The following is a 14,451-nucleotide window of genomic DNA, read 5'->3' as shown; positions in this document are numbered from 1 at the left end:
TGTGACTCTTGGTATCCCATGGAGGTTACAACCTCCACTAAAGTGGCCGGCCACTTTGATTTCATGTGGAGAGTTTCATTTTTTGTGGTAACTCACATCTTCTTCCTCCTAGAGCTCTCTCTTCTTGCTCTCCCTCTCCTCATCTTGCCGAACCCTACTAAGGTGCTAGCACACTTTAGTTTGATGATCTCCTTCTTGTGTTCGTGTGGATACTTCTAGAGAGTTGTCTACCTTGACAACTTGAGATCCGGCACCTTGGACGAGCGGGATTCGTGAAAGGCACGCTTCAAGGGTAAACTCTTAACATATAGTTCTAGTGTAGATCTATAGGTTTATAAACTCGTACTCGTAATTTTGTTTTCAAAAGTTTTATTCTTCGCACGGATCCGATGGAGGGGCTTTCGGGGTTTCCGCGACACGAAAAAGCGATTTTCGCGGCCCGAAAAACCCAACAGAGGTTGCTCTAGTGACTGAATGGGATAGCCGATCTTCTCAGGAAGCTGCTACGAAGCTCCAGCTTGACGCCAAAAATGCCGAACTGGCTTCACTGAAAGCTAAATTGGAGGAGTCCTGAGCGGTCTTCAAAACGTGCCAAGAGGAAGAGCCCGAGCAGTTTGAAGCGTTCAAGCACAACTATCTCTGCTTTGAACCCTTCAACGACGAGCTTATAGATTGGGCTCTTCATCTTTTTAACTGTGACATTGATGGGACCCTCCAACAGTTGAAGTACAACGGCTATCTCTCTCCCGTGCTGACCAAAAAAATTATAAACCGGGAGAAGCTCACCGAGTCACTACCGGATGATGTGCTTCACAATCTTGACTAGTCATCTATCAAAATTTCAAGTCGCTTCTTGTAATCCTCGTTGATTTGTTGTGAAAATTTCTAAGTATCAATGAATGCGCGTCCGTTCGGCGCTTTTCAGTTTCTGTTAAATGTTCCAAGTGTCCTTCCATGCATCCCCGCTCGGCTCCATAAGATTGTCTGGTTTTTCGTCTTACAGTCTTGTAATACTCGCAAAAATATTCTTAAGTGTGAATTCTTATGCTTCCGCTCTTCTACGTAACTAGCCGCTAAGACGTTTGACTAATCATTTCAGCGTTGCCTTTCTAAATGAAAATCTTATCTGTCAATCGACAGTAGAACTGGGCTTACAGTTGCCACTCGACTGTCCAATAGCTTTCTTATTGAGTTTATAACCACCACTCGGTTGTTTTCATCAACTCTCGGGTTTATAGTCGTCACTCGACTGTTGATTTCGTCGACTTTTGGATTTATAGCCGCCCTCAACTTTAGTTGGCTAGACTCTCGGATTTATAGCCGTATTCGACTGTTGATTTCGTCGACTCTTGGATTTATAGCCGCCCTCAGCTTTAGTTGGCTAGACTCTCGGATTTATAGCTGCGTTCGACTGTTGATTTCGTCGACTCTTGGGGTTTATAGACGTCGCTCGACTTTAGTTGGCGTAGATTCTCGGGTTTATAGCCGCCGCTCGGCTGTTGATTTCATCGACTCTTGGATTTATAGTTGCTGCTCGACTTAGTTGGCATAGACTCTCGGGTTTATAACTGTCGCTCGGCTATTGATTTCGTCGACTCTTAATTTATAACTACCGTTCGATTTTAGTTAACGTAGACTCATAGATTTATACAGCGACCATTAGCTAACTGATCATTAGTCACTGTTGATTGATCCACCAGATCTTATTTGAAATATACTATTGAAAATTTCATCTTCAGCTACATTTGAAATTTATCATTATAACTTGAAATTTATCGTTATAACATTAGTATCTACTAACAGTTAATTCATCGGTGCGTTATCAATCGATTGGATAAATCATAAACCCCAAACACTTAGGGGATTAAGATCAAACTACAAAACCTTGAATATATTTGGGGTGTGATTTTTTCTGCCACCAATCGATTCGATTTTATCGTATAAATATCATGATTTCAAATGTAATTTTATGAAAAGAATCATTTAAAAAAAAATCCATTATTTCAATCCATCTTGGTGGTTTACACATCCAAACAAACAAATTTTTTTTGAAAAAAAACTATTTTCCTAGAACAGGATTTCCCTAGAAAATGTTTTGCATAAGCAATCTATTTTGCAAACAAACAGAGCCGTAGCATCCCTTCTATTTACACCCGCAACAAGTGACATTCTCCTTGGTGCCATCGTCACTCACTATCTTTATTCCTACTTTTCTCATTCTTTCTTCTTCTCCATTTGCTTGGTTTTCGATCATCCTTCTTTCAATATTGTCATCTACCATCTTCTTTATTGTTGTCATTAGACGAGGAGCCAAAATCTTTCGAAGAACTATCCTCTCCTCTTCAACTGATCGATATATCATTGTCTTAGGCTCTCTTAACCATCGAAGAACTATTCTTAAGCATTTTTTACATCAAAACCTAGTAATCTCTGTAAGATGTTAAAATTATTATTCCATGATTGAAGATCTAATATTCATATTTCTATTCCTATTTTGTTAGATTATCCATAAATAAACAATATCATCATACAGTGCCTGCATGTAAAAAGACATTGGCAAGTTCGTGTTGTCTAACTGCTGACATGCCACTGAATCAACAAAGTCGAGGAACACTGAACTTTCTACATTTCTCCGCATTCGGCTATCACGCAAGCAAGCTTTGGGCGATTGTTCGGTCCTGTAGCCACATTCTCGATCTTCCTGACAACCAAGAGCCCTTCTCCTAGAACTCTCTGAGAAACGGCAAAAAAAATGAGAGAAATGAATAACAACATCAGCGAATAAGCTCAGCTTTAAACTTAGTCAATGTGCTTGGTTGAAGGAAAGCGATTAGACGAAAATGAATGCCAGTTTCTACAAGGCTACATGATTACAGCAGCACTGTGGAGGTCTTTATGGCCCTAACCAAGTTCATTTATCAATTTTGTTAAGTAAAAAAGATTATTTCATTTACTTCTGCAGAGTCATTCCCAATTCAAAAACTAAGGCTCTGTTTACCTGCGAGAAGAGAACGACCCCTTCCACCGTTAGTTAACCTTTGAAGGTTTTGGATTTTGAATGGGAGGAAAGAACTAAATGACCCACAGAGAGGATGTGCCGACATTTATCGAAATGGACTTCAACACTACAGCCTGGGAGATCATTCGGTAATTTCTCTCATTCCATCCACTATTCCTCCCAAATAAATGGGAAGAAAGAGCACATCTTTTCTTGCCACAATTTCAAGTAAAACATTTGGAGAAAATTCTTTTGCTTTCCTCCTCTCACTCCCCTCCCAGTAATCTATTCATACCCGTGTTCGATAACAATTGCCCCAATAGACATTTAATATTTCTATTGATAACGGGTAAATACCTCAGCCATCTCCAATATTTGAATCCACATCAGTGTCACATACTTGTACCCGAGTTTGAATAACATAACACTAATATTAAGTGCTGAAGAGAAGCATAGGAGACGTCGGGATAATTCTGAGCAAAGAATGTTACTTACCCCAAAGACTACATGCTTGTTGTCTAGCCAGTCACATTTTGCGCATGTTATAAAGAACTGCAGGGTAAACAAATTCAATTAAGAAAAAAATAGATGTGTAAAGAATGCAACTTGAAAAAATTATTTGTCAACTCTTAATCTAAAACAAGATTATACAAAATTTAAACAAAGATTTATTAATAAGTAAATAAATACATTCATACTTTAGTCTAAACCTTCTTGAGTCACTTGCAATGTAAATTTAAATAGGTGACAATAAAGTAACTGGCAAATTAGGGGAACAACTACCTGGCATCCATTACTATCTGCCCCATTGTTTGCCTGCAACATGATCATAGTAACATAATTAGCATTCAAAGGGATGGGGAAAAAATGACTACTCCAGGCTTGATTAGTTTTTAAAAAAATGTATAAACCTGCACAGCTACTGTAGCTTTCAACTCAAATCAGAATAAATAGACTCGTGTTCAAGCTAAACAATTTTAAAAGGAAAATCACAAGTCATAAAAACTTTAGGTTTATATGTGCGTATGTGGAGCTGCAATTTGACTTTCAGCCAAGTAGCAATTGAAAGGCAAAATGACCCATAGATGGCATTAACCCACTATGGTAATGAAAATATTCAAGTTGTAGTGGCATGCTTGAATTGAACGCCAAAACAAACTAGTGCGAAGCTTGGATAATAGTCAACCCATGAATAATCCATACAAGATAAAATCTTCATGTTATGTAATACAAGAAGAAAAAAAAGATAATGACCACCACAGCTAACTAACAAATATTTAGGGTAATAGAATATGGAAACAACAACTACATACCAAAGAAAGCAAACCAGGGCCCGTATGCTTTGCAATAAAATTTTCATCTTCAAATTTACTTCCATGGATACTTATACAGCCACTTCCATCACCCTGCAACATCGCAAGTGTTGTAATTTATAAGAGTACATCAGAACACCACTGTATCCAAGAACCTCTTCTATAAATGACCTAGATCAATCATATAACAAAAAATAAAAAACATCAAGTTGCCTAATAGACACAAAACACAACATCGTTACTTTTTTCCTAACACTATCAACATAGTATATTTAAAAGAATTTTTTAAAAAAAAACTTCAAAATACATCATTAAGTTGTGTTTAGTAACAAGAATATTGTATATGCAAAGTTACATCAATAATAACATTTAAATAAACAGAATTATTTATTATTAGATTAATTAATATTTCTATGGTCTCCAACTTTCCCTTTAATAAATTCAATTCTAATATTAGTCATGTTTGGACCATATATCATCTCCAATGCATTTTCTACCATTTTTGTTAGAGCTACATCTAATTAATCTCGAACATTGGTATTTTTATTATTTATCAGTACTTTCATATAACCCTTCCTATCTAATAGAAAAGGATCCCATGAAACCGATATTACCTAGAATCATAAATCCCATTTTGTCTATGAACAACTAATCAAGTTAATGTAATTGTATTAGTTTCTATAATTCACTTTTGCATAATACTAACAGATAGAGGCGTCATTGAAGTGTTACAAGATCACATACAATGGAGACCATGCTTATATTCCCAAATCAATATGGAATATTTTTCTTTTCCATGTGAAATCCTTTAGTATATGAAAAAATGGGGGGGAAACATGCTTTTGTTGTTGTCAAATAAGAAACTTTTGTATTTAATGCATGTATTTAATTTAGAGTAATCCACTTTTTGAGAATGTGTCAAGCCAACATCAAGGGTGTTTCTAGGAGAATATATTTCATAATATTTACAAAGAGCTCTATGATAGACCAAATAATTTGTAATTCACATTATGGAAGGAGACATTGTTCTTACTAATGCAAATCAAAAGGCAATATAGATATAAAATCACATTGTTCTTACTAATTCATCATATCTAGCAACTTTATATTTAGGTCAAGGTCATCATCAATATCGTCACTATCATCAATATCAATATCATCAATATCCATATCATTATCATCAACAAAAAAAACTTTCAAGCTCGTAACATGAATATAGAAAGTTGTTCAAAAATGTTAAAATGAAAAGGACATGAGAGTTTGTGACTAGACATTAGAGCAAATAGGATCCTCCAATTCCTATACAAACGGTCACTAAAATACACCTAAATGGGGATAGAGCTAAGGAGCTAAAGAAGTGTTTTCCATGGGATGGACCCTGAAAACTATTTAGCCCCACATGGTGTTTGCCCGCAAACCTTGCCAACTTTGTCAAGATATAGAAGACCTAAGCATCAAACCACTGCTGAACTAAGCCCTGGTGCCTGCCGACCCTCTTTGGCTTCCACAACCTCAAACCTCAATTGCAACATCCATTAGTGAAACCTTGTTGGTCACTTGGAAAAACCCTGTCTTTGCCTGCAATCCCCCATAGCAGCTCAGCAAGCCTACAAAACACTCACCCACCTCTTGAGGAACTCTAGTCAATGTTTATCCAACCCTCACCAATCTGCTTCCCTCATGCAAAATGTCTGCCCACGGTAATGGTGCATACAATCCCTAAGAAACTTCCCTCCTATGAAACGTCTGCCCACGGTGATGGTGCATACAATCCCTAAGAGGCTTCCCTCCTACGAAATGTTTGCCCACAGTGTTGGTGCATAAAATCCCAAAGAGGCTTGGCTTAAAGAGGAAATTGTTAATGTAATCATACTTAAGTCACGAATAGTTTTGATGTGGTTGGCAAATCAATTAGCAAAAAGGTTCAAGTTAGACTTAATATATGTTATGATATGTGTCAAGTGTGTAGATGTCATTCAATAAGCTCTTAGCAGATGAAAAGTCCAACAAAAAAGGAGTTGGAAGAAGTTCAAATGGTTCTTCGCAAGAAAATTCCTGGAGAAGTGCCAAGCACGCGAGGAAGAGTCCAACGGAAGAAGTTGGCAATAGTACAAGTGATTTTTGGTTCTTTAGCTCCAAAATTTAAGTGAGGTAAACAACGGTGATCCTGTCCGAAAGCTGAATCAACGGACGCTGGGCACGTGGCGCTCTCCAAGCGGCTGACGTAGATCTCCCGACTATTCGCCCGGACCTCCGGTGAACCTGCACAGAAGTTGGGCCGGGAAGGAGTTCCCGGCGACGACCCTCCGACGCTCAAGTCAGGCAAAGCTCAATAACAAGAAAGTGGCTCCCAGAATTGTAGAATGCGTACCTCCGGCGAAGGATGAGGGCCTTTATATAGGGCTCTGGAGAAGCGGGTGCACACATATCGAGGTGTACACGTGTCCTCAACCCATACCCCAGTAAGGGCCTGTCAATGAGCTTACCTGACCCCATACTGCTACAGTCCAAGCACGTCTTCGATGGAATAGCGGAACCCCCTGTCGTAAGATTTGGAGTATGGCTTAAACGTAGAACATGCCCGCTGTTAGAAAAAGATGTCCCTTGTCCTTTTCCCCTTGCTCCCGGCCGGGCGTCCGGCCGGCCAGCCTCTGCCTTACGTCCGGCCGGACACCTATAGTGGTCTACTTGGGAGATTCTCGGTAATGTGCTTTGTGGAGACTGTTAGCAGTATGCTACCTCATGTCTTCGGTCGAGCGTGCCCTCCGCTCGGCCCTACGATCCTGTACCATGAGCACTGGGGCACAGCTTCCTGCTGGGGCACCTTTTGCCATCAGTTAGACACCGGTCAGCCGACCGGGCGTTCGACCCACCCATCTCCGGTCGACCACCTGGCCCTTTGACTTCCACGTGACGTTGACTCCCCAGAACGGGGGTCCCCTGTTCTTACCGCCGGATCAAACGGAAAGCACTTTGAAGATTATGCTTTCTTCCTTTTCCTTTAAAATCCAAGAGTAATTAGAGGGTAAATGGACTCTATTAGAGGTCAAATAGACCATATTATAAGTTAAACAGACCCTTGGTAATAGGTATCTATCTACTCTCAACAAAAGTGTCATTTTAGGAGATTAGTCTTTGTTCGATCTGCATGTCTCCTATATACACTTCTAAAAATTTTGAACTAGGCAACACATCCACTTTAATCACCCTTCGCCTCAATATAAACAATCTCTTGTATTTTATTTTATATTATTCACTAATTATCTTCAGTAGACCTTTATTGGATCTAGAGTAATGAAGTTGTTGGCCATATATTCCATCTTTCACTTTGGTTCTTATTTTAATTTTCAAGTAACTCTTGGCCACTTACCGTTTTTCCCTTTTTTGAATCTAAGTAGTAATAGTTAAAAGTAAGAAGGTAGCTTTATTCAAAAAAATCATAGAAGGAAGAGCAAATGAATAATAGATCCAAAGTAATGATTACATGCCTTCAATTAAAATAAAAAGGAAATAAAAGTTGTAGCAGTATCCACAAAGTTTATATTAGGAATACTACCTTGAGAAAATCACCTCCTTGAATCATAAAGTCCTTAATTACTCGATGGAACTGGCATCCCTTGTAACCAATTGGTAAATTTGCTTTTCTGCAATCATTACAAGAATTGGAATAAAGCTCTTGATACATAAAGCTTTGGGTTCTTTAAAAAATAAGACATAGTGCTAAGCTCAACATTCCCAATGTACTTCACCTTAATACATTTCTACCACTGCTGACCCACCTGAATCCCCTTTCAAATTACACTGGAGCACAGATGACTCATAACCCTGCTCACCCCATAAACTTCCACCATGCACTGGTTCAATATGCTGGTGAATACGGCAGTATAGTTTCCAAAGTAAAAGATGCCAAAGTTTCCTAAATAAAACATTTCTTCTACCTACGACCAAGATGTTTCTTGGTTTAGATGTTCCTATTGTACAACGCCATTTAACAACAGTTTAACTAACTTAACAAGTTTGATTTCATCAGTTCTTTAGAATCAGTAAAATCTATCTGAAACATAGCTTCAATGGATCAATCATTATACATAAACCCTAAGTTCCACAATCCAAACAAAATATTAAAGTTAGCACCATCCCTATCAGTTGACCACCAGGAGCAAAAAAACAAAATTAAAAAAGGAAATCGCATTTTACTTAACAGAATGATCAGAAAATATGTAGCAACATACGATCACCAAAAAAGGCCGAGAAGCGTACCTGTATTCTCCAGTGCAAAATTGCCTGCCAGAGAAGCCAAGAAACGAGCTAGTGAACTAAGATTATTAAATTTCGGTAAATCGTTTTAACCACGAGGTCGATTGATCTTTGTCGAGAAAGAGAAAGGTAAAAAAAAAAACCTGAAGTTTTCGGCCGTCCTCGGGACGATGTCAGCGAAGAGTTCCATCTTGATGCGGCCGGCGGGGATGGACCCGATGGTGACGTCGAAGAAAACGATGGGATTCTTAGCGTTGGGAGGCCTCAGGTGCCACTCGACCGCGGGTGCGGCAGAGGCGACCACAACGCTGCTGTTGCTGTTGCTGTTGCTGTTGATGGTGGAGGCAGCACCGCCGGAAGCCATCGCCGCTGCGAAGGAGTGTGAGGTATGCTGGCTTTGTTCACTGGGAAGGAAAGAGCAGGAGGAAGTCTAGGGTTGTGTCTAGGGACGCGATACTCAGCCGACGTTGTTTGTTTATTTGATTTATAATTGTTTTTAATTTTTAATTTTAATTTTCTAATATACCTTTTATTTTCTAAATATTATTTTTAAAATATTACAAGAGATATGAATGATAGGTATTGCAACATAGTATTATTAATATTACTTAAAATCAAAGTGCTACGATAGCATAATGTTGATCAGTGTTAATAGAGATGAAGTTTTCATATTATTACTGCAGTTCATAATTACTACAATATAATTTATTAATATTAATTAGAGTTGAAATTATTGAGATTCTCTGGAGTTAAGGGGAGAGGGGGTGAATGAATAGCTCGCTCACTTCATAGATGTTGATCTTTTACAGCGAAAATACTCAAAGTGAACTCCTCAATGCTAGTACAAGTGATTTACTTAGTATCTAATTCAAGATAAGGTAACTAATCTAAGGATTCACACCCGAGCACACTCTCTACTATGAAATATACTTCTTCTCGGAATAATCCAGAGGTGGAGGAACCTCGTACAAGCTTACATAAGGATATATCTCAAAATAAGAAGTAAATGTACATAAATACAATAAAAACCTCTTCTTGTTTGTTTCCCGTGGGGTCAGGCTGGTCACCCCAGGGATAGTCAATGAGGTTAACTGGAATTATCAAATTTTTTTCTTGTAGCTTATAAGCACCTCTTGAACCTTGGAAGTACAGTAACACTTGTCTCTAAGAAGCTTCAAGAACTGCCTACAATGGTGGAGAAGTATTCGAGTCGTTGTGTGGTGTTGCAAAGAAGAAACTCGCCAATGGCTTTATTTCTGCACTTTTAGGGTTCCCAATCGATTGGGAACTCTCCCAATCGATTGTCACGTCAGATTCAGGCGATCCCAACCATCCAAAGCTCACAACTTGTGCAACAGTCATCACCCAATTGATCGGTTAATCGATTGGAGCATCTGGATTGATCAACTGATCGATCCAGATGACTTCTGTGTTCTCGCAAAAAAGCCTCGAAATTGATCGGGCCAATTGCTTCCGACTATCTCGTAATATTGCGAGAAAACCTTCCCCAATCAATCGGCTCGATTAGGAAGCACAATATGCTCTCAAAAAGTGCCTCAATCGATCAATTGATCAATTGAGCTCTAGCTGAATCGATCACTTGATCGATTCATTATTGGTGCAGTTTGCACTAACAATCTAACTCAGGTTTTGCTGAATGACAAATGAGTTAAGTTAGGTGTTGTTATGATCTAACCACTTTACCAAGTGTGCATGAGAAGTCCAGATAGGTCAACGGACCGACCGGATAGCTGGTGCGAAGTACAGATAAGTCAACGGACCGACCGGATATCTGACGAAAAGTCCAACTAGGTCAACAGGATGACTGGATAGCTGGTATGAAGTCCAGATAGATCAACGAGCTGATCGGATATTTGGTGGGAAGTCCAGTTGGGTCTGCGGACCAGACAAATGGTAAATTGGTAAGTAAAGATAAGTCGCTGGAGGAGAGTGACTAAGTGAGGGTGCATCTCGATTTGAGGAGACAGTAGGTGTCCGTCCAGTTTAGGTATAATTCGGATCCCTAAACTGAGACTTTGACTAGATTATAGTCAGGAAGATAAGATCTAACTAATAAATCTATATAAACTGTTCATGCATATATTTTTCTAACTCTATGTTGTAGAGACAAACGTAGAGCTTCGAATTCTGCACGTGTGGGAACTGACAGAGCTTAATTCCGAGTTCGGAGTCAAAATATATGGCCTCCGGAAGATTGTTGTGTCAAACTAATAGTTGGAGGCGCCTCGGAGTGTTGGAGGCGCCTCGAAGCGTTGGAGGCGCCTTGAATCAGCTATATTCAAACAATAACATCTTCGACAAGGATAAGGTCGAATTCTTCTCATCTGATCCGAATTTTTGGGATATGATAAGCTCTAGAGGCCCCTCCAAAGGGCTATAAAAGGAGGGGTTGAGCAAGCTTCAGAGACACAACTTCATACTGAGCTTCTATGATTCTTCTGCTGCTTCAACTATGATCTGCTATTACTGCGCTACTACTCTGCGGCATCCGACCGCTGTTGGCAGACCAACACTAATACACGAGCCTATTTAGATTCCTATCTATTACAATATTGGTAACGATATTTATTTACTGTTTACCTTTCATACTTGCACAAAGGAAGTGTAGGTGTTACACTGTCCTACGTTCATCTTGTATTTGATTACCTCTTCCGAGGGGTTTTGGAAGAGAGGTTTAGTGGATACCTATCGATAAGTTCGTGGGATCTGGGTCTTGGAGTAGGAGTCGTTGAAGGCTCCGAACCAAGAAAATCGATCGTGTTTTCTTGTTTTCTTGTTTTCTCGTTCTTTTTAGTTTTTCGCTGCATTCATACTTTGATTTTAAAACCGAAAAGATGAGTTTTTGAAAACCATGTGATTCACGCCCCCTCTCACGTGTGTCTCGATCTAACACGATTCACCTTCCTTCTTCACGATAGCACTCCCAATCAATCAATTGATCAATTGGGTTCAACCCTAACTCAAGTCTAGGGTTCCCTTTCCCAATATTCGATCAACTATGACCTGTTGGGACTTCCTCATTCCTAGCATTCGGTCAACCTTAATCTGCTAGGACTTTGTCACCAAGTGTTCGGTCAATCCTTTGACCCATTTGGACTTTCCTCCTCGTACCAAGTGTTCGATCGGCCTTACTTGGACTTACCGTCTCGTGCCAAGTGTTGGGTCCTCTATAACCCCTTGGACTTCCAAACACTAGGTGTTCAGTCAACCTTGACCCACCTGGATTTACACTATCTGACTTTACTCACCAGGACTTCTCACCACTTGACTCACTCACCAAGATTTTCTCACTACTTAGATCACTCACTAGAGTTTTTCACCTGGCTTCACTCACCAGGATTTCCACACTGCCTATCTTCACCCACTAAGATTTTTCACTTGACTTCACTCACTAGGACTTTTCAATACCTAGCTTCACTCATCAAGATTTTCCAACTGTCTAACTTCACTCAACGAGACTTTCTTATTGTCTAGCTTCACTCACTAGGGATTTCCAACTGTTTGGCTGTACTTATCAGAATTTTCCAGTTGTCTAGCTTCACTCACTAAGACTTTCACACCAAGTGTCTAGTCAACACTGACCCACTTAAATTTTTATCTTCTGTCAACCTTCCCGTTGGACTTGCCCTTACCTAACCTCTAGTTAGGACTTCCCAGTTAAGTATTTGATCAACCTTAACCTACTTGACTTCTAGTCAAACTTTGATCATCAATCTCCATATGAATAATTGCACCGGTAATCTTCATATATTATCAAATATCAAAACTTAAATATCATAACTCAAGTTTGAGCCAACTCAACCTTAGTCAATGTAGTCAATCTTGACCCAGAGGAAATTATACTAACAGAAATATCCATATCTATAGTAATTATGAACTCATAACTAGCACACTAGTATTAAAATTAAAGATAATTTCAAAACATAATGGTAGAATGAGCACCAATTCAATAGAAGGGGTTTTTTATTTTTTCTAATATTATTTATTTATTAAAATTTAAATTTTTATTTTAATAAATAAATAAATCCAATCTGACTAAGTCTAGTGATATTTAAATACTTGATCCATGTACTAACAAAATGGATATTGATGAGAGAGAATCTTGCCACTTCTACGTAGTTCGTATGGGCAAAAACCATATTGAGCTATCAATTAAAATCAAGGTAGGTTGAATATGACCCAAAAAGAATTAGACCTAGCCCAAATTAAGACTCGGGTCTAATCAGACAAGTCAGCTATCATATCTCGCCATCAACTGTCGACATCTCCACTGTCTCAATCTTAGTTACCGACATCTCCCTAAACTCGACCTTAGATCTAGGTATCCTTTATGTCTCAGCTACTGACATCTCCCTTAACATAGCCTCAGATCCAGGCATCTCTCTTGGCATCCTCCATGTCTCGGTCTCAATTGTTGATATCTCTTGGGATTCGGCCTTAGATCTAGACATCCTCTATGTCTCAGCCTTAGCTATCGACACCTCCCGAATAGCCTCAAATCTAGGCATCTCCCCCAACATCCTCTATGTCTTGGCCTCAGCTGTCAATATCTCCCCAAAATCGACCTCAAATCAAGGCATCCTCCATGTCTCGGCTACAATTGCCAACATCTCCCCTGTCTTAGCCTCATTCCAGACATCTTCCCCAGCATCCTCCATGTGTTGGCCTCAACTACTGATATCTCCCCTACCTCATCCTCAGATCCAGACATCTCCCTCAACATCCGCCATGTCTCGGCCTCAATTGCCAACATCTCTAATGCCTTAACCTCAAATTCAGATATCTTCCCCGGTATTATCCAAGTCTTGGCCTCAAGTCCTGGCATCCTCCATGCCTCAGTCTTAGATTTCGACATCACCCCTATCTTGGCCTTAATTGTTGGCATCCTCCTGATTTCGGCTTCAATCGTTGACTTTGTCTAGTTTCAAGGGTACTCCACATTGACGTCATTTTCTTATTTGTCCTCGTATCAAACTCACACTAAACCTTCATTGGCGAGGCAATTTTTCCTAAAGATATAGACAACAACGATGAATATTCCAGAACACATTGCACCAGATGAATAAAAAAGTGGCTATGTAGTTGTTAGATCTAGTATCCTAGATGTCCTCCTACAGACATGTGAGGCTCAGTGGGTGAAGAGGCAACTAACAACTGTGAGATCTGGTCTTCTCATTGGCGCTGACATGGAGATGACCTCTGATAGCTATATAAATCCTAGAAAAGGTAAATACAAAAGGATCTTTCGAGGTAACTCTCTCTCTCTTTGGCATCTTCTTCCTTTCACTTTTGCACTACCTCAAGCAAACTATAACTTGAGCTTTGAAGTGGCTTGTCGAGATCTCCTCGATGTCAATCTAACCTTTAATGAAGTATGTTTTAGGTCCTCCTCATCCTCTTGACCAATGGTCTCTGGAAAGCGTGCATGTCAGATTGTTCGTTGATTGGTGGCTTGACCATCTATACTATTTAGTCAGAATAAATTGGTATCATCTATGAAAAAATCGAGTCAAGACACTATGATGGTTAACACTAGAAGAATGACTCACAACCGTGACTCTATCGGAGAGAGAAGCCATGACGAAGTAGTGGTCATAACACAAGAAGACATCGATCAACTGGTCTTCATGAAGGTAGTACAACAAACACTGCAATAATACTCACTCCTGCAACCACCACTAGTTGGAGCCCCTCCTCCCCTAGCAGACATGCCCCCTCCTCTGGATAAGATGCCACCACCCTTCATGGGGGTTCCGTTGATAATGGTCTCAATCAAGAGGGGTGCAACCATCCCTAGCGAAGGTGCACACGAATCATGAGCAGGGGAGTCGTCTCCTCTACGACCACAAAGAAAAGGTTGTT

General features: G+C 39.7%; 1 protein-coding gene across 1 annotated transcript; it reads right to left on the bottom strand.

The window, feature by feature from the left end:
* Positions 1–2,457: 2,457 nt before the first annotated feature.
* On the bottom strand, positions 2,458–9,024 carry LOC122019904 (peptidyl-prolyl cis-trans isomerase CYP22-like). The gene is made up of 7 exons (XM_042577523.1): positions 8,712–9,024; positions 8,572–8,595; positions 7,868–7,955; positions 4,312–4,404; positions 3,782–3,814; positions 3,494–3,550; positions 2,458–2,733 (listed from the first exon to the last, which is right to left on the bottom strand). The coding sequence occupies exons 1-7, from the start codon at positions 8,930–8,932 to the stop codon at positions 2,623–2,625; spliced, it is 627 nt and encodes a 208-aa protein (XP_042433457.1). The 5' UTR covers positions 8,933–9,024; the 3' UTR covers positions 2,458–2,622.
* Between the last annotated feature and the right edge of the window lie 5,427 nt (positions 9,025–14,451).

The sequence above is a fragment of the Zingiber officinale genome, chromosome 9A (genome assembly GCF_018446385.1).
Source record: "Zingiber officinale cultivar Zhangliang chromosome 9A, Zo_v1.1, whole genome shotgun sequence".
NCBI lineage: Eukaryota > Viridiplantae > Streptophyta > Magnoliopsida > Zingiberales > Zingiberaceae > Zingiber > Zingiber officinale.
This window is presented reverse-complemented; position numbering and strand designations above follow the sequence as displayed.